Source organism: Zingiber officinale, chromosome 2A, assembly GCF_018446385.1.
Source record: "Zingiber officinale cultivar Zhangliang chromosome 2A, Zo_v1.1, whole genome shotgun sequence".
NCBI classification, from domain to species: Eukaryota; Viridiplantae; Streptophyta; class Magnoliopsida; order Zingiberales; family Zingiberaceae; genus Zingiber; species Zingiber officinale.
The window spans coordinates 124,582,082-124,602,442 of record NC_055988.1 but is presented as its reverse complement, the minus strand read 5'-3'; the positions used below and the strand labels follow the sequence as shown (position 1 = coordinate 124,602,442).

Below are 20,361 nucleotides of genomic sequence, written 5' to 3'. Positions count from 1 at the left end.
GTCCGGTCGGAGGAGACGTTGGTGGCCTCCGTCACAGTAGGTCTGGAAGCGCCAGTCCGATCGGCGATCCTTACCGCTGAGGAAGTGGATCGGGCAGCTTTCTCCGATCGGCGCCTCTTTCACGTATTCTCGAGCGGTGTCTCCGATAGTGAGCCCTCTTCTGGAGTTGACTGAGTGGCCGGAAGTTCTGTGATCGGCGGACCAATCGCCGCTCCTTCGATCAACACCTAACCCAACTCCCCACCGTCCTCTTGAACAAGCCCGCGCTCAGTGGGTGTCTGCTTTGGAAGATCGTCCGGCTGGAATCCCCGTTCGGCCAAAACCTCGACCACTACTTTGTCAACGTCAGCATTGGTAAGCTTCGATTGCCTGACCAAGCGTGCCCTCATCATGATGTCGGCTGTAAAATAAAGAAAGAAATCAGTTAAACAAAAGGAAAAGAAGTGGGTGAACAGTTTACTTAAGTTGACCGGCTCGGAGGGGCTGATCGGGCTAAGACCGAAGAGTGTCAGGACCCCTTCCTCTAACAACTTGTGAATGTTGAACTTTTGACCGGCTAGCATGGAGACAGCATGTAAGTAGGCCGGAGTGCTCTTATAACGCGACAGTGAAGGTTGGGGCCCCAACGAAAGTTGCCAAGTGGTTTGGAAGGGTGGCCGATCAAGGAAAGTGAACAAAAAAAAAAAATACTCTCTCCAATGCTTATTAGAGGAAGGCATCTTGTCAAAGAAAACTAGGCCCGGTTGGGCCTGCAAGAGGAAGGAGCCTGGCTGATCGAAAAGCTTTGGGTAATAAAAGTAGTGGTTGACCGAAGGGGTCAAAGGGATGCGATGCAAGCGGAACAAAATAATTACCCCGCACAAAAGGCGAAAAGAATTCAGGACTAACTGGGAAGGGGATAAGCCAAAATATTTACAAACATCTATAATAAAGGGATGAAGGGGGATCCGCAGACCGGCAGCGAACTGGTCCCGGAAGAAGCAAACACAGCCTCTCGGCGGAGTGGATGGCCGATCGGTGGCCAACGGAACATGGATCTCATAATCGGGAGGAAGTTCAAAGGTATTCGCCAGAGTCCGAGCATCGCCCTCGTCGAACCTGGACTCCATGATGTCATACCAAGGACCCGAGGCAGGGATCGAGAGCTGAGAGGTACTGGCCATAGTCGAAGAAATGACCGAGAAGAGGCAGGGAGAAGCGAAGGAAAAAAGGGCAAAGAGTAGGAAGAAGAGATTGTCGGAGGGGTGTCGAAGATGGCAGAATACGAAGAGGCTACAGAAGAAAGTAACGGACTCACCAGGGGCGGGAACAGCGAGAGAAGAAGGATTCGCCGAGGAATGCTGAGGCCGGAAACAAGAACGCTGAGTAAAGGTGGGGGAAAGGCGGCGACCACGAGCTTATAAACATCAAAAGGCAAGGCTAAGCCGTCCGATCGGTAGCATGAATACCTAGAGGCAAATCTCGCCGTCAAAATTCAAAACGCCAAGGGTCACGTCCCATCCTGTCACCTCAAGCATGCGGCGGCAGGCGGTGACACGTGGCGTGCGCTCGTAGGGCGGTTGCCAGAATGATTAAGGAGGAATGCTCCGCATTAACGCCTCAGATTGGTACGAGTTCCAAGAGATTTCGCTGATTGGAAAGGGGAAATGCTCAGGCAACGGCTCTACGGGCCGAGCAAGCAAGAATAGCTTACTCCTGGTCAGACGCCCCCTCAAACCGACTGATCAGCCTAGTTACGGCATCACCTCGAGAACAAATTAAGAAGCATAGCCGACCGAAACGCCGATTAGAGAGTAATATTTTCACACCATTTTTGTCCAGTCAGTCAGACTTGCAGCCTCCTTCGACTAGACTTAAAGGAGAGGCATGTGATCCGGGGATGATTCAGGGATGACTCAGGAGGGCCCACCCCCGAGGAAGTTGAGGGCTTCGGTAGGCGTCAAGGTCAAGGGGGTCAACTGAGTGACCAGCCGACCGGAAAGCCCTCCATCCCCGATCAGCCGATAGAGAGCGGCGAGAGACAGTTGAGCTTACGTACAGTGCACAAAGGCAGAGGATACTTTAGCCGATCGACCTCGTCACACCGACCGAACCAATCAAGGAGAGCCAGTCAGACTAGTAGCCGACAAACAGGAACAGTAGCGACACGTGTCTACAACCTTTTGGGAGTTAGTGTCGCCGACGAGCGGCGCAGATGGGCAGAAAATCGAACGGCAAAACAGAGAATCGTACGGGAGAAGCTTCCGCCGCCCCGGCAAAGATATGCTCGCCCCGTTATGGTAAGATGTCAGGGACACCTTCTCGATGCTAGCTTTTGGGGAAAGCTTGGGGAAGCGTGTCCACTCGAGAAGCGTGCAATCTACTCGTCAAGGCTCTATATAAGAAGGGAGATTGCCCTCCGCGAAGGTACGCAGGATACATCTCTTGAAGCTACTATTCATCACTTTCTTCTTATTCCTATCTCTACTTGTCGTTGTGTGACTTGGGCGTCGGAGGGTCGTCGCCGGGAACCCCCTCCCAGCTTGGCACTAACGACTTGTGGTTGCAGGAGCATAGGATCATTCGCGAAGACGAAGAGCCACCTCAGTGTTACTTCCCGGTTGTCATCTCCTCAACTTCGAGGCGGGATCAATTCTAATGATGAATAACTAGTATTTTCCTTATTTTATTAACAACCTATCGTATTATTTGGAGTGAGATTGGATGTGTTTGCTAGGAGATTTTATTATTTATTAGATTTAAATGTTTATTAGTAAAATTTGAGATGTCTTGGATATTCATCTTTGTTGGATTGGATTTGATCTGTTGTTGGAATGGATATGATTGTATCGTTTGTTATATTGTTGGTGTGTATAATGTGAATATGTGGATTTGTGATGTTATGTTTGTATCGTTTGTTATATTGTTTGTGTATAATGTGAATATGTGGATTTGTGATGTTATGTTCGTATCGTTTGTTATGTTGTTTGGTTCTATACTGTGAATGTTGATTGATACTTTATATGTAAACAAGGAAATACAAAAACGGGGAGGGTCTGTTGAAAATTTTAAGCTAATTAAAGATAAAATTTAAATTTTCAATCGATAATAAGTGAGAAATTTTAATTTTCTGTTGTTATTTAACTTAGATTTTTTTTTCTGTCGTTAATTAGAAATGAAATTTAAATGGTCTATCGGTAATTAGCAATGACATTTTAAAATTTCATCTGTAAACATAGTAATGAAATTTTAATTTTTCATTGCTAATTAGCAATCTAAGTTAATATCTGTCGCTAAGTTTAGCGACAAAATTAAAATTTCATCACTAGATCTATGACGGAATAGTAATCTTTAGTGATGGAATTTTAGTTCCGTCATAAATAAGCAAGGGAATTTAGCCTTCCGTGGATAATTTTAGGCTAAGATGAATTTTAATATCTGTCATTAAATTTAGCGATGGAAATTAACCTCCATTACTAACGACATCGATGACCAATGTTATAGCGACATAAATAATCGATCACTAATTGGTCACTATTCCCGATTAGCGACAGACAATTTTGTTATTAAAAGAGTTTTTTTCTTGTAGTGAAATTCTCAAAAGACGTATTTATTTTTCATTTTACCTCTCCCGTTAATCATTGTGATGCATTTTAATGGTGTTGTCAAAAATCAACACAACGGTGGTGTGGTGTTGATTTTATGATTTATGCAACATCAAAGTAGTAATGATTTTTAAAATATAGTACCATTATGATACTTATTTTTAAAAATTAACACTAATGGTATTGATATTTAAAATGCAACACCATGATGATGTGTTTATTCTTTGAAATTCAATATCACAGTAGTATTATTTTTTAAAATTAAGTACCACAGTAATTATGTTCCTTGAATATGGTATATTGGTTAGTGGGTGGAGTAAAATAGAAAATAAGTGTCCCTTTTGAGAAATTAAAAGTTAGATGTATTTTTTTTATTTCATAATTTTAAATAAGTCCTCACTCAAATTTCGTTTTCCTTTTTTTTTTCCCTTCCTGACACTCGTAATAATTTAGGCATAAAAGGGGTAACAAATCTGCCTGTTTTAATCCAAGCACTGACGCAAGAAGCTTCGTCAACGAAGTCCAACGAAATGATAGATTTTGACTATAAAATCTTGTTAAGCTACAGAGTCTTCATTTGGCTCTTTCTCATGTTGTCCAAGCTTCATTGATGGCCCCCCTAGCTAGTTCCATGGCCCTATCATATTAATGAGAAAGGGGAGAAGAAATGGAGAGTCATGTGCTCGGCCAACACCACATGTGGTCTCAGCTATTGCATTAAGATCGTAATCTCTCTCTCTCTCTCAGGTCTTTTTCTTAGCCATGAAGTAGCTTAAGTTGATCAGGGGCGGTTCACTCAGTTTTTCGATATTAAATCAACTAAAGCTCCTTGTCGGTGGTTCCACTGTACTTTACAAAACTCTAAAACTTTATTTTTCAAGAAAATATTAATAAAAAAGATGTTTTTTAAGTCAATTAATTTTTTCTGGAAATTTTAATATTCGATTTGATAAAAAAATATTTATATTTATTCAATATATATATATATATATAATCAATTAAAAAGAATAAAATTGAATATATATATATATATATATATATATATATATATATAGGGGATTTTAGCATGTACACACTTACTTATATTCATGGGTGATTGAATGTGAATCTAAGTGTCCGGAAGTTAATCTGGGTACTCAAATCACTTTTGTCGATCGAGGTATTCGGACGGGCTTCTGGGCATTTAGATTCACACTCAATCGGCCATGAATATGCAAGATAATAGTGCGCTAGCTAAAATTTTCCTATATATAGATGAGAAATGTTAGACTGACACATCTTAATTATCTTGTACATCTCGTACACACCTTAAAAATTTTTGATTTAAAAATTATTTTTGTGCTTAATTCTATAACACAACTCCTAAATCTCAAAGGCAAAAATCTTATTATTATAACCGAGAGTTTACAAAAAAATAAATAAATAAATCATCATTTCACTGCTTGTGAGGGTCGCTAAGGGTATAAACGAATCAAGCCGCTCGTGAGCTATTCAGGTCTCGACTTGAAAAAGAGTTCGTTCAAGTTCGTTTGATTAAGTTAACGAGCCGAGCTCGAGTCTGATTTCGAGCTCAAAAATATTATTGAGCGAAGCTTGAGCTTAATCGTATTTGGTTTGTGAGCTCATGAATATGTTGATTTAGAAACTCACAAACGTGTTCGTTAAGAGGCTCACGAACATGTTCGTTAAGAGATTTAGTTATCTTATTATCATATATATATATATATATATATATATATAATATATGATTAATTATTATAGTTAATTATCTTAAACGAACTTGAATTAAACTCGTTTAATTCTTAAACGAGCTTTTTAACCCCCAACTCGAATTATTTAATTTTATTACGAGCAGAACTCGAGCTTAAAAATTAAAGCTCGAATTGAACTCGAGTCGAGCTCAAGTTTAAGGATAATGAATTGAGCCCGAGCTCTAGTGTTATTGCCGTATATATATATCGCTCGTGTGTATATATATATATATATATATATATATATATATATATATATATATATATATATATATATATATATATATGAAAGCTAAAAAAACAAAATACGTGACTGCTCGTCAGATAAATAGGGTATAAATAGATAAATAATATAAAAATTGACTCATTTGATTTGTTTGTAGCCCGACAAACTTGAATTTATAAATTTGAGATCCACAAGCTCTCGTCAATGCTTAACCTTGCTCCATAATGAGTGAGACATGCTGAGGAATAAAGAGTGAATCAAAGTCTAGTTCACGGAAGGAAGATACATCGTGAGTTTGCACTGTTGTTGGCATAACAGATCACATGCCATTTGGTCCACAGCCTGTTCCATCTCATGACCTGCTTTAATAAGGAACTGACGCTTTGGAATATAATGGAATGCTCAAAGCACTTGCATGTGCATCCGCCCATTGGATCCATTATGGAAATATCCTAAATTTATCCAAAAATAAAAAAATAAAAAGAGCATCCCAAATAATATAAAATCATCCAAAAAATATATTTCTTTTTGAAAAAAAAAATAATCAAAAGCATACCTTGATCCCATCCAGAGTTAGAGGGAGGGGCAGGTGACGATGGCAGGAATACCGATGGAGAGAGGATTTGAAGCTAGAATTCGAAGTTGTGTGGCAGACTTTTGGATCTTCACGCGAGACAAGGTAAGATAGTTGAAAGTGGTATTTGTGGGTCTGTGCACACCATAGAGGGATCATACAGGAGCGTTAGGGTGAAACAGGGAAGGGTCCCTGACACAGATACTCCGACATTCAAGTCAGAAAAAGGGCAGAATGAAAAGTGCAGTAAGAAAATGAATAGCAGAACCATAATCGATGCGTGTGTCCGCGCGTACTTGACAACAGAAAGGATCCTTTTTTATACCGTCTCACGTAATCTTCATAATAACGAGGCGTCAAAGAATGTCTGATGTCAGAGTATGTCGGATGATGGAGAATGTGTACGACAGATTTATATTAAGTAAAAGAAAGATTTCATAGCATGCAGGTGGCAGACTGTTGGGATATTCTCTGATGAATAACAATTATTCTATAAGAGATGGTTGTAATTCCCTGATAGTATTGCTCTAGATGATAGTATGATTGGTACTAGGACTAATTGGATATATACCGGGAGTCACGCCCCTGAGCAGCAAGGAGATGAGTCCTAGAGCTCTAACCAGTGTCGGGGCCAATCGGGAGTGGACTAGGGTTGTGCCCATAAGAAATGAGGGGTTGAGCCTTAGGGGTTCAGCCAACGTGGTGGCCAATCGGGAGTAGACTGGAGGTCGTGCCCATGAGAAGTGAGGGGCTGAGCCCTGAGAGTTTAATTTGACCAACGCTAGGGTTGATTGGGAGTAGACTGAGGGTCGTACTCTGAGAAGTGAGAGACTGAGCTCCGGGTTCCAACTAACATGGGGACCAACCAAGTGTGAACAGAGAGTTGTGAACATGAGGCGAGGGGAGCCAAGTCCGGGGGGAAATGATTTGTTTGGACGCATGCTCCTTGATCTTGACTGTCATCTATTCATAGCTTTTAACCGTCACATCACATTGACTAATGACCTCACACTCTCTTTGGGGTCATCCACTATACGCCGTATCATACCCTATCAGATGTTTTATCTTTAAAATACTCCTTATTTAATATTGTTGTAGCAACTACTTGAATAGCTGCTATACTATTTTTCAAGTTATTATAGCAGGCTAGCAGCTAAGACCCTTCGTAACTTTATTGTTGTTTAAAAATAATTTTAATTAATTTAAAGTAATTTTAATAAAATTTAAAGTAATTTAAATAAAATTTAAATAATTTAAATAAGTTTTAAATAATTTAAATAAGTTTATTAATTGTTTTAATATAATAATATTGAGAGTTTAGCATTTAGAATTAAGATTTTAAAATTTAGTGTTTAACTATAATATAATATAATATAATATAATATAATATAATACGTAGAAAGTATGTAAAAATTATGCAATAGCGGGTATAATGTGAAACTATTTTAGTGTTGAGAATTTATGATTTAAGATTCAATTTTAGAAACTGATGGATCTGAAAGTTGATGACTGCAATATTACGAAATGCTTCATCATGTGCATCCGCTTGCAACTGTTCAGTGAAGGATCTAATGACTATAAAAATTGCAATTTTTTACATAATCATAAATAAATTTTAATTGATAAAGATTTATGAACAAAAGTGAAAAGTTATTGAAATCCTGAAAAGGACATTCATTGTTTTTATTTATTATTTAAAACAATGATCCCATCTTAATGTACTTTTATTTTTAAAAAGGTTTTTAATTTCGATGATAACAGCTACAATGTTTTAGTTACAATAATACAACATAGTGACAACAAGCTGCGAGGGGCGTAGTCATATGGAAGAGAGGGGTGCAACGGCTTCTTCTCATATTTTGTTAAAAAAATAATATCATACATTTTAAAGCCCTCATCATCATTTTGATGGGCCAATTCATCACTGTTATTAGAATTGAAATTGATCACATATTTGAAAAGTTTACCACATAAGTTATCCCTTGATACCACTTTTATTAGAAAATATCACGACTTGGTATATTAAATATTGAATTTTAAATATATATAAAATCAACGGATAAACTAAATCGTAAGATACGAAGTGAGAGCACTATATTAAAATTGAATTTGGTTTGAATTAAATCCAACAAATAAGCACGGATATAAGAATTACATTAGTTCAAATCAAGATTGATTTGGAGTTGATTTGATAAAATAATTACAACTGAATCAAATTTACGATTTAAACGAGTTATATCGATTTAAAATGAATAAATATTTGTTTAAGGAAATCCTCTATTTATTTTTTTCTTTACCTTTTCTCTGCATACGCGTTACAACCTCATCGTACCATAGACTACCCTTTTGTCTATCTCTCTTTTATTTTTCTCTTCATTTTCTTCCTCATTTACTTTTTCTCCTTCTCTTCTCCAACTATAGTACACCAACTATTTTTCCTATACTCTCCTCTTCTCAAGCACAAGAATTCACTACAAAAAATCAGGCGTATAACGACAGGATCCCCGAGTGAATATACTTACGTCGGTAATTATCGACTAAAATTGAAATTCAGTCGTCGATTATCGACGAGTGTATATTTAGTCGGTAATTACCGACTGAATTTTAATTTCAATCGGTAATCACCGACTTATATTAAAATTTAGTTGGTATTTACCGACTGAATTGGAGGTTTAGTCGGTGATTATCAATTGAAATTAAAATTTAGTTGGCAAATCTGCAATATTTGGGCCTTACCGACTGAATTGGAAATTCAGTCGGCAAACCCAAATAGAAATTAGGGCATGCGGACTTGTTTTCTCTCCACGTGAAAGCAATCGGCGCACTCCTCTCCCGTTCTCGGCAATCGACAACCTCCTCCTCTTCCAGGCAATTGGCTACTCGGAGTATGTTCTCTCCGCCTCCCTCCTCTTTTCTTGTCATGTTCTCACGCGAGTCGGTCTCAAGCTTGCTCGCCGTCGCTGTAGTGACCTGCTCGCGGCTGGCCGGCCGGGCGCAGGCCTGCTCGTGGCTGGTCGGTCGCAGGCCTACCCGCGGTCGATCGGCCGCAGGCCTACTCGCGGTCGGCCAGTCTCGTAGTGTTTGCTGGCGGTCGGCTAGCCGCTGTAGTGGCCTACTCGTGGCTAGCCGGCCTCCACAATGACATGCTCGTGGTTGGCCGACTGTAGTGTCCTACTCACAGTCGGTCGTAAGGGGTTGCTCTGCTCGCGGCCAGTCGCAGAGGTCTGCTCGTAGCGACCATAGGGGTTTGCTCGCAGTGACGGTTGGGACCTGCTCACGCCCTCGGGCAACTACCGTAGGAGCAAGCTTGCCGCCACAACCGACAACTGCAAGGGCTTGCTCGCAGCCGCAGGGGCTTGGTCATAGCTTCGGCCAATGGTCGGTTGTAGGCGCTTGCTTAGCCGTTGCTTAGCTGTAGAGGTTCTTAATTATTTCATTGCATATTTATGGTTAATATCTATATGTTTGAACCTCTTTAATATCAATATGTTTATCAAATAAGTTATGCTTCAATCATGTTTTGTTACTTAATTATCATGTCAGTAAACTTTGTTATGATATGCTGTAATATTATTTTATAGATATTATATATCATGGCAGACCATCCAACACCATTCTATGGAGGGTGGTTGGAGATTCATAAGTATTTTTTTATTATTAGAATTTAAGTTCTTTATTTAATTTATAACATATATCTTATGTCTTAATATTTTTATATGCAGGTTTACTCCTGATAGTTATCGAGTAGTCACATATATTAGTAGGAAATTTAAAGAAAGAGTCTGCATTTCTAGTACTACATGGAGACATGTAGATCTGGAGACGAAAGATTTTTATTATAATGAATTTGTAGTAAGTAAATTGAATATGTACAATATATTTATCCTTTAATATACTAAATTTTTAGTTTTTAATTGCAAAAAAAATATACGTGGGAGGATGGACATGAGTAAGAATTTGTAGCAACTTAGAATGTTTATTGTGCCAAATTGTACAAAAACCTTTTATATTATATGAGAAGGAATGGTACAAGGTCAAATTATGTATCCAACGAGATCTGGGGTGCAAGGACGACCACTTGGTCTATAAAGAGATGGCAGTCAAAGGTTCTAAAAGCTCGAGAAAGTAAGAATATAGAGGCAGGTGGCCCGAGTACCAGATCCGATCGACATACATTAGGATCCTGATCCATTGTTAAGCACATTATGCATCTGATTAGTTTAATTTAAAGTTATATAAATAAAATTTTTATTAACAAACTTATATAATTTTGGTATAACTTATTTGTATATGCAGGAGCGTTCTTTAGAACGACAACCTACTTGCCTGGAGATTTTTCTCAATACTCACTAGAGAAAGTATAACACATATGTTGATTATCGATCCAAGACCATTGCGGTTTGAATTATTAACTTTATTATATTTAATCGTTAATAATGATTAATTAGCTTTTGTAATTGTGTACAAGATATAAATCGTATATTTTTTTTCTACATAGGAGGAAATGACAAGTAGGATGACTCAGACATCTCAACCACTAGTAGAGGGAGGGGAGTCACATGATCTATCCATCTAGCAAATAAATGATATTTCTTATGATGTTGTGGGTGGAAGGACAAAGAACTTCTCACTCTACGGCCTTGGCTCCTAGGCCAAGGTGGTATTTGATCGGTTGAGGACTCCGAGGGGTCGTGCTAGTTCTTCTTCTTCTTCTGAAGTGGAGTCATTAAAAAAACAAAATCAAGAATTGAAGACTCAAATGACTACAATGGATTAGAGGTGGGAGGAGAGGTGGGCTGCTCAAGAGCAGACATTGACCCAAATATAAGAAATCATTGCTACATGGACACAGTCACAGCAACCCCAGTCACAGGAGGGCTCATCAGACTCTGCCGATAATTAGATTATTCTGGGGTATGTTCAACTATAACATGAGTTTTTTTTATTTATCATACATAAATTGAGCAAACCATATTTATTCTGTTTGATATTATTAGATATTTATCTTCAATTATATTATATTTTTCAGGAGCTCATATTGATATATTCATTATCATCATCATCATCATTGAATATCCAAAATATACTCCAGGTAATTTTTTTACATGTAAAATTAGTTATATATTAAAATTTTTGAGTAATATATATCATTTGCATCGATTCATTCTCTTGTATTTGATTTTTACAGGATTACATTTGGATATATATATATGAGATATATCATATAAGTATTTTGGACATTAGATACTTGTCATTTACTTTTGAATAATTATGATTATGTCAGTATTTTGTATTTGGATAGTTATGATTATGTTTTGTATTAAATTTTGGATAGTTTGATTGTTTGTACGTTGTATTTGTGATTATATTTGTGAGTATATTGTATTGGTTATGATTTGTGTGTGGATTGTATTTGTATTGCCATTGTTTGAATGGTGAATTCCGTCGGTAAATATTGATTTGTCACATGAAAATTTCGATAACTAATTTAAATTCAATCAGTAAACTCTGTTATCTCACCATCTCAAAATGTCGCTGGCAAGTATTTCTATCTGTAACATTTTCTGACAGAAATTTAAATTCCGTCAGAAAAATTCATTTTTTGACCCAATTATTTCCAATATCACATATGCCGTCGTTATTCCGTCGGTAAGCTCAATCACCGACGAAATTATGACGGAAAATTTAGTCGTTATTCGCATGATTTTTTATTGTGATTCTCTTATCTTAGAACCCGCTTTAGGTCATAGATAAACTTTGGGGATTACAAATAATTTTTTGACTTTAAGTTATAGATAATCTTTGGGGAGACATATTGTTCTTTCAACTAAACCAACAACTATAATTGAAAATTTTCAATTTAAATTCATTTCAGTTTTTTAAATTTGAAATTTAGACTCTTAATTGTGAAAATCAATCTATATTCATAAAATTTTGAAAACGACCTTTTCTAATTAGAAATCCTAACTATGCCACTAATAACAGTTATATAGTTATCACAACTATTCCATCGGAGTAGTTATTATTTAATAACTATTACAATTATCATCTCGCAATTATTATAATATAATATTAATCGATGGTTGATTAAAAGATTGTAATAGTTATGTACTATAATGATATAATATTAATGTTGATCAAGTTGAAATTTCATATGATAGTCATTATGAGCTCGTTGCTGAGGAGATAGAGTCAAAAATGTAAATATTTATAGAAATAAAAAATGTACGGAAGAATGTTTTGTTGAGAATCAATAAAAATGAATATTCTTTTAATTTTTTACCATATTCTACCCGGTGACTCCTGTGTTGACTCCGGTGTACTAGAGGATGTTGCACGACCCAAGAATAAAACTCTTTGACATTGCTATATAGAGAATACTCTAGTTTTATGGTGTTATTACAGTAGTTATGACCAAAACTATTATAACTGTAAAATTATTTAAACTTCAATTTAAATCACTCTAATTTGTAGGGTTATAAATAGATTAGACGTATGGAACAATATTGTTCAGAATAAAAGAATATATAAAATAAATAAATATTGTGATAAAAGGTGAATACGTTCGCCCCTAATGTTCCCATTAATTCGTCTTAGGACCAACACGGATGAAGTAAATTATGGACAGCTACTAGCCTTTAGAATAGTGACTAGTACATAAGCGAGGTATTTATCCCGACTTTATCGAGATTCGAACCCCAGATTTCATTATGACAATACCTTATGTATTAATTATTAGATTCATCTGAGTGACTATAAAATAAATAAACATGAACGTTACCATAAACTCATTATATAGTTTATTTTTTTTAAAAAATTTTAGACTGTATAGTAATTATGATCATAACTTTTATAATTATAACAGCTCCTGAAATAATTTGGATAACAACAATATTTTTAATATATTAATACATTGAACTAAAGTTATTTTTTAGATAAATATGATAGAAAAATAAGGAGAGTCCTTAAAAAAGAGAATTATCCATTGAGAATATTTTAAAAGCAAGGTGTTCTCCATAATAATTCATTGAAAAGAAGAAGAGCGCTTTGTCTAAAGCTGTCCACGACCACGAGCCAGTAAGCGAACACTCTCCACTCCTTTTGAAGGCGAATCCTCCCTCCCTTCTTTGTCCTCTCTCCTTCACCTCCATCTTCATGGAAGCTCTCCGCTGCAGTGCGTGCTAGAGGATGAAGCAGTCGCTCGGGTTTCGGCTACTTCTAGGTCTTGTTTTCAGTTGGAGGGCCGTTCTCGCGCAGGTTCAGTCCTTTCCACACTATGAAGGTAAGTATTTCGTCGGGATCTCCAATCGGTTGCGTTTTGATGGTCAATTTAGGGTAACCTCGGAGTTACGGTTGTTTCTTGTAGTCTCTGCGCTGGTCGCCTTTAAGCGCTCGGCATTTGAGGACCCTTTCTCGGCTTTATCCGATTGGGATTCCGTCGACGGAAGTCCTTGCAGCTGGACCGGAGTCACCTGCTCTGCGAATCGGGATTGTGTGGTTTCCCTGTAAGAAATTTTGTGCTTTTCTAAGGATCTTCATGAGTAGATCTCGGTTTGTTTTGCCTGTCAGAGCTTTAGATTTCTGTCTATAGTTTTTAAGATTCTTTTATTTTCGGGAAAAGTCCAATTTTGACGACGATAATCGTTTAGTTCTCATGCAAAATGTGAACTGGGTTTTTGTTTTGCAGAAACCTTTCTGGATCGTCATTGAAAGGGTTTCTTACTCCAGAACTTAAAAAGCTCCGTTGTCTGCAAGAATTGTAGGTGGTTTTCATGTGTTCTTTGTAGTAGTTCTTTGCGTTATGAGTCTTTCTCAGAAGTTTGCTCGTCTTTGTGCAGGCATTTGAACAACAACTTGCTTTTAGGCACGATACCAGCGGAAATAGGGATGCTAAAGAATCTTACTGTGTTGGATTTGAGCATGAATCGGCTCACTGGTCCTATACCTCCCGTACTTGGAGAATTAATTGCCGTCAATAAATTGTAAGTTGTGGCTGGTTGGAATTTTCAACAATCATTAATTTGCTGGCCAGTTTGAGTTTCACTGATCTGTCTCTCTCTCTCTCTCTCTCACACACAGAGATCTCCATTCCAATGGGTTGACGGGTAGCATACCTCCTGGACTTGGTAAATTAGAAAATCTTGTGGAGTTACGATTAGACAGGAATAGGCTTGGGGGACAGATTCCTGGAGGCAGCAACTTAAATGTTTCTGCATCATCGCACGGCTTGTAAGTTATGCTGTTTCCCTTGTCTTTTTCCATTTTTTAAAAAACTTTTACTTCACTATTGATTGGTAAACTTCTTTTTACCGACTATACAAATTGACAAAATCCAATCTTCACTGCTTTTTAAAATTTTTTACTTCACTATATTCAGACTAGTAGAAGGGGAGTCTTGGTGCAACGGTAAAATTATTGCTTTGTGACCTAAATGTCATGGGTTCGAATCTTGGGAACAGTCTTTTGCAAAAAGCAATATAAGACTGCATATAATGGATCCTTCTCCATGGCGGAAGTTTCATACACTGGCTGTCCTTTTTTTTCCTTGACTATATTCAGACTAGTAGACTTTGAGAATGCTACTACCAAATTTCTCTGATAAACCCAATGGTGTTATTTCTATTGCCTTACGTATGCGTTTTCCATTGGATGTCCTATATGCTGCAGTTTAAGTAATTATTTTCTTCATTATTTATGCAACATTTGCGAACAATTTCTAACTAGCAAGTATTTTATGGCAAGACTTGACTGAAACTTCAAATGTAAAACCTTTATATTAACTTCAACATGCAGGATCATGTATATTTGCTAATTTTTTTGACATTAACAAAGTAATGGCAATTGGTGGAGTAAAATACAGAGCTTTATTTCAGGAGGTTGTTAAACTACAGTCATGATAGCCATATTTATTATCAATCTAGTTCATGATTCAAGAGATAATCAATTATCAAAGCATCATTCATGAGAGTATGAGAAAAACAAAGGTCAATGCTGTTATTTAAGCCAACTTGAACATCCATTTGAATTGTCACTCTAGGTATACTATATGTAGTTTATATAAGGACATGTGTTTCACATTTTCAGGTGCTGGACGCAAAGTAATATTATTCTTGAAAACGTTTAATATTTACTTTTATTTTAAGTAGGCATGCAACTGATAGCAAAAGCGGTGGCCTTTGCCAGTTATCTAAGTTAAGAATGGTAGATTTTTCCTACAACTTCTTGGTTGGACAAATACCATCATGTTTGAAGTATCATCAAAGGTAATCAATATTATTTTAATTATTCCTTTCATCTTATGGTAGCTCAACATGGTAAGTAATCTTGGATTCATTTGCAGGTCAAGTTTCCAAGGAAACTGCTTTCAAGATAAATACACCATTCTGCAACGAACGACTAAATCCTGTACCAGTACCAATTCACTTTCTGTACTTTTTCACAAAATAAAAATGAAATAATCACACAGCTTAAATACTTATAGTTTGATAGGCTACCTGTAATTCACATGCTATGATTTTACCAATGACTCAACTAAGTTATATCTTATTGTATAAGTGCTACCACAGCTATGTTGCTCTCATTGTATGTTAGCACTTTTGGTAGTACTTCCACCTTCAAGGTGAGAAGTCATGAGTCTTCATAGCCATCCTTTAACCTTTTTTATTTGATTTACCAATGTAGCTGTTTGGTAGTTAGATACTTAGTGAAAGGTGGTTGCTAATAATCTCTAAAAGAACAAAAATGTTTTTCTTCTATGTGGTAGTATTCAGAAATGATCCAGAACTGTCTCCCTAATGTAGGTTAATCAATATATTGAATCATAATGTTAGCATCATTTTGGTTAAACTATATTTTAAATATTTAACATTTTCACACAGCTTAAATTCAAATGAAAATTACAATCCTCTTTTGCTTTAACAGTACATTCTGCAAGCAACTTCTACATCAACAAAGCCCTGCTAGTCCCAACTATCTAGGATCATGCAATCAATAAAATCAAGGAAAACAGGAAATTAAACTACACATGCACCCTTACTGATCACATACAAACCCAAGCTGAAAAACTCTTCTTTGCTTCCACTTCTGTACTTTTTTTGCTTCTACTCTATATCCAACAACAATTCCTTCTACGACATGTTCTACTTAGTAATATACCTCTTGTAGCTGATTCTGATGGAATTTCCAATCAACATCAAGTTTGGATTGCCTTTTTTTTAGAAAATTTGTAACATAAAATAATTATTTATTTTTCAGAATACATGGGATCAGTGAATTGAACCATTTCTATCTTGATCTAGGTCGTTCGAACAAAAATCAGGCAATAGCCAAGGAGAGAAATAAACAACCCACTGGAGAGCATAAAAAGCATCAGAGTCCACAGCAACCAGAATGGCTTCTGATCCTGGGGGTCACAACTGGATTTCTTGTAGTTGTCTTCATTATCACTGGAATTGCCACTGCTGTAAGGACTTGTAGGTTAAAAACATTGGAGAAAATCCACTGGAAGAAAACTATGAGTTGGAAGGACGACATGGCAATATCAATAGGTATTTGAAAATGCCTGCCCTTATTTTGTTTTTCAAAATATTTCATTGTTGAATAACGCTACTGTTTAAAAAAGCTGATATTGGCATATCTTATCTATTGTTCAAAAAATAGATGGTGACATGTTAAAAAATGTCCTGAGGTTTAGCCGAGAGGAACTTGAAATAGCTTGTGAGGATTTCAGCAATATAATTGGTACTTCCCCACATAGTATGGTCTACAAAGGAACAATGAAGGATTCAACTGAAGTTGCCGTTATCTCATTATGCAACTTAGAAGACCAATGGACAAACTATCTCGAGTTATCCTTTCATAATAAGGTACTTGAACTTTGTGAAAATTTATTTGAAGATATTGAATGGCTTTTAGATAAAAATTATCTAAATTCCACCTATTCAGGTAGCAGATCTGGCCAGACTGGATCATGAAAACCTAGCAAAGTTACTTGGTTATTGCAAAGAAAATGAACCTTTTTCAAGGATGCTGGTACTTGGTTATGCCTCTAATGGGACATTATATGAACATTTGCATTGTAAGTGAGACACAGACTTACCTTTCTAGTTTAGTTATTATATATGGTAAAAGTTTTCAAATTAACATAAGCTAATGACTTCTAAACTCTAGATGGTGATGGATCTCAGTTATCTTGGATTAGACGCATGAAAATAATTCTAGGGGTTGCTCGGGGATTGAGGTACTTGCACACAGAGCTGCAACCGCCATTTGTGTTATCTGAGATGAGTTCCAATGCGGTGTATCTTACTGAAGAATTTTCTCCAAAGGTGTGAAATCCTTCTTGTTATGTATAATCCATATCTGACATTCTGCTAATTGGAAAAGGAGTAAATTTGCAGCTTCTACAACACTAAAACCTGTCTGCCATGATTTTTCTGTAAGGAAGAGTTCTTGATAGCAATCAGCCACATCATTTTTGCAAGCTAGTTCTATAGGGATAATGCATTATTTAAGCTTCTAGGATATACTGTATCTTAATGTTTTAATGGTATCGTAAAAACACAATTTTGTATTGGCATTAGGATACGGCTTTGATTGAAGTTCTCTTCATTAAGAGCATTCAGTTGCTTAAACATGATTAACTTAATGAGATCTATCATATAAATTCTCACTCAATATACTTTCTTAAATCATGACTCAAGTCTGAGCTTTTTTTGCGGCTTTCATCTTTCCCAGATAATTCCTTCAGTGATTTTTGCTGCTAACTTGGTTTCTGTTTTTTCACATCTTTGTATTAGCGGAATGGATTAAGATTATAAAACCCTCTTACATTTCTTTTGCAGTTGGTTGATTTTGAGAGCTGGAAAATTATTTTCTCAGAATCTAAGAAAAGTGCTGGTTACTTCAGCAGAGTCTCTCTTCCAGAATATAATGTTCCTCGAGAGCAACAAGAAATGGAAATTCAAGCTAACATCTTTGCTTTTGGAGTAGTTTTACTGGAAATAATCAGTGGAAGACCTCCATATTGCAAGGAAAGAGGGTGTCTGATAAATTGGGTAAGATGCATATTTGAAAATATTTGATACTCAAAAACAGCATCAGCTTCTTGTAACAGATACTGAGGGCATAAACCCAAATTTGTTCTTATTTCCTACAAACTTCCGATAATCATTTGTTCCATGTAGTTTAGAAGCTTAATTCTCAACGAGCCCTCTAATCAGTTCATACAATAGTCAGGGTAAGTTAAAGGTTGTATTACCTCTATTTAGCTACCTTATCACATCCCAATTCCCAACTGAGGAAACCATAGCCTCGCTGCAAATCACAAGTTTCTTTCAACATTATCTTCCCTTTGGAAATTCATTAGTTGGAAAAGACATAACATTGTTTGCCCTTTGGGTTCGCTAGTCTCAAGATATATCCTTCTTGATCCAACAGTTTGTGATTCATATTAGTAGATTCATGCTATATATCCATGGCTCATTGTTCTTCTATGTTATACAGGCCACAAAGTATCTTCAAAACCCAGAAGAGATAAGTAAACTAGTAGACCCTGAACTGAAAAACACAAAGTCAGAAGACCTCGCGGTCATATGCAGCGCGGTTAGCCTCTGCATCGAACCCGATCCCACAAAGAGACCGTCGATGCAAATAATAACCGCTGCGTTGGAGAATGGAATCGACTTATCACCTGCTGCCCTACTCAAGGAATCTCCTTTGGCATGGGCTGAGCTAGCCTTGTCTTCCTAATACTTCTCCTCCCTCCATGTAAATCCACGTCACATAGGAAATGCCTTGTTTCAGCTTTTGCCTAATCATTTGTTTCTACTATTGGAATTGGATGAACAATTGTGCTTGCCAGCTGAAGTAATACAAGTCACAGCACGGCACACAATATTTTATTGTACACACTTGATTAGTTAAGGATTAAAATTAGCTATGGATGGACATTTTTCTCTCTTCTTTTTTATTCAGATGTGATATATCTCGAGTGTTGAGTCTGAGTTTATGGTATGAGACGAGTTTGGCATATCATTTGAATAATTTCTTTTATCAAATCATTCACTTGCAGTATTTATTCTTCCATTAGTTCAAAATATTAAAATGTATAGAATTGTCAAATAGATTTGGTAGATCATATTCCTTTCAAAGTGTAGAATTTATTGTTTCACTTTTTGAATGCTCTAGTCCATGCAAGGAATATTGTCTCTGGAAAATTCTCTAATTAAATATTTGACCATCTAAAGTTGTGTGCTTTGTCAATGGCATCATAAATGGGTCCACAGGAATTAGGCCAATTAAATGAAGTTCAGGTCACGCATGACGACTTTGACCGTCTTAGCAATCGGCTTAGTTAAGTCAGTCGGACTTGTGATGCCTGTGTTAGCTGGTCTTGGTAGATCGAGTGGGTGGAGTGGTCCGGACAATTTGAGTGCGGATGGGATGAGTTAGATTAAGTCATTTTGTTTGGATCATTTGATCAAGGTAGTTGGGTCCGACAACTTGGTCTAGTTGATCGGGCCTTAACGGTCTAATTGAGTTTGCTGGATCATGCAAGCCAGATGATCTAGTTGAGTTACAAGCTCTTCGGATGATCCGAATTGTTAGGGGGATTGTTGAGCCGGACAATTCGTGCAACCAATAAGTATCGTGGGGGCATGTAGTCCAAAAAGGACCAATCAAGTCGATGGACCTAATCAATCTAATTGATTCTGTTGAGTCGATAAGTACAATTGATACAATTGCTATTAGATTGATTATGACTATGTGCTTCTTTACAAAAGAATCGGCCTCGGGACTATGGTGCAACGACAGATCATTTAGATTGTCACTCAAGTATTCACGATTCGAACTCCAACTATGACGAATTTATAGGATTTTTTTCTTCAAATGGAGCACATAACTAAAGGATGTTGGGCTTCTGAGCTGCTTGCTGTGAGTGCTTCCTGATTTATCCTGGTTGTCGGTGGAAAACTTCCGTGGGGTCGGGCCGGTCACCCCAAGCTCGACGTTACCCAGATTGATTAATCATTTTTTTTCTTTACAAAAGAATCGTCCTCGGGGATATGGTATCACGATAAGACATCTATCCAGATATCTATAGTTTGATCCCTAGTTATGATGTATTTATAGAAATTTTTTCTTCAAATGAGCAGTGCAACCAAAGGATATTGGGCTTCTGGGTTGACCACCATGCGCGCTTCCCGATTTATCTTGGTGGTCGGT

General features: G+C 37.0%; 1 protein-coding gene across 2 annotated transcripts; it reads left to right on the top strand.

The window, feature by feature from the left end:
- Positions 1–13,165: 13,165 nt before the first annotated feature.
- On the top strand, positions 13,166–19,093 carry LOC122042208 (probable LRR receptor-like serine/threonine-protein kinase At1g63430). Of its 2 annotated transcripts, none has more exons than XM_042602210.1 (13): positions 13,166–13,417; positions 13,502–13,640; positions 13,823–13,894; positions 13,974–14,117; positions 14,215–14,364; positions 15,282–15,398; positions 15,476–15,540; positions 16,434–16,682; positions 16,795–17,000; positions 17,080–17,212; positions 17,305–17,462; positions 17,979–18,191; positions 18,640–19,093. In XM_042602210.1, the coding sequence occupies exons 1-13, from the start codon at positions 13,324–13,326 to the stop codon at positions 18,883–18,885; spliced, it is 1,986 nt and encodes a 661-aa protein (XP_042458144.1). In that variant the 5' UTR covers positions 13,166–13,323; the 3' UTR covers positions 18,886–19,093. The 2 variants fall into 2 exon arrangements, with proteins under 2 accessions (XP_042458144.1, XP_042458143.1); XM_042602209.1 differs by having other exon boundaries at positions 15,279–15,398.
- Positions 19,094–20,361: the final 1,268 nt, after the last annotated feature.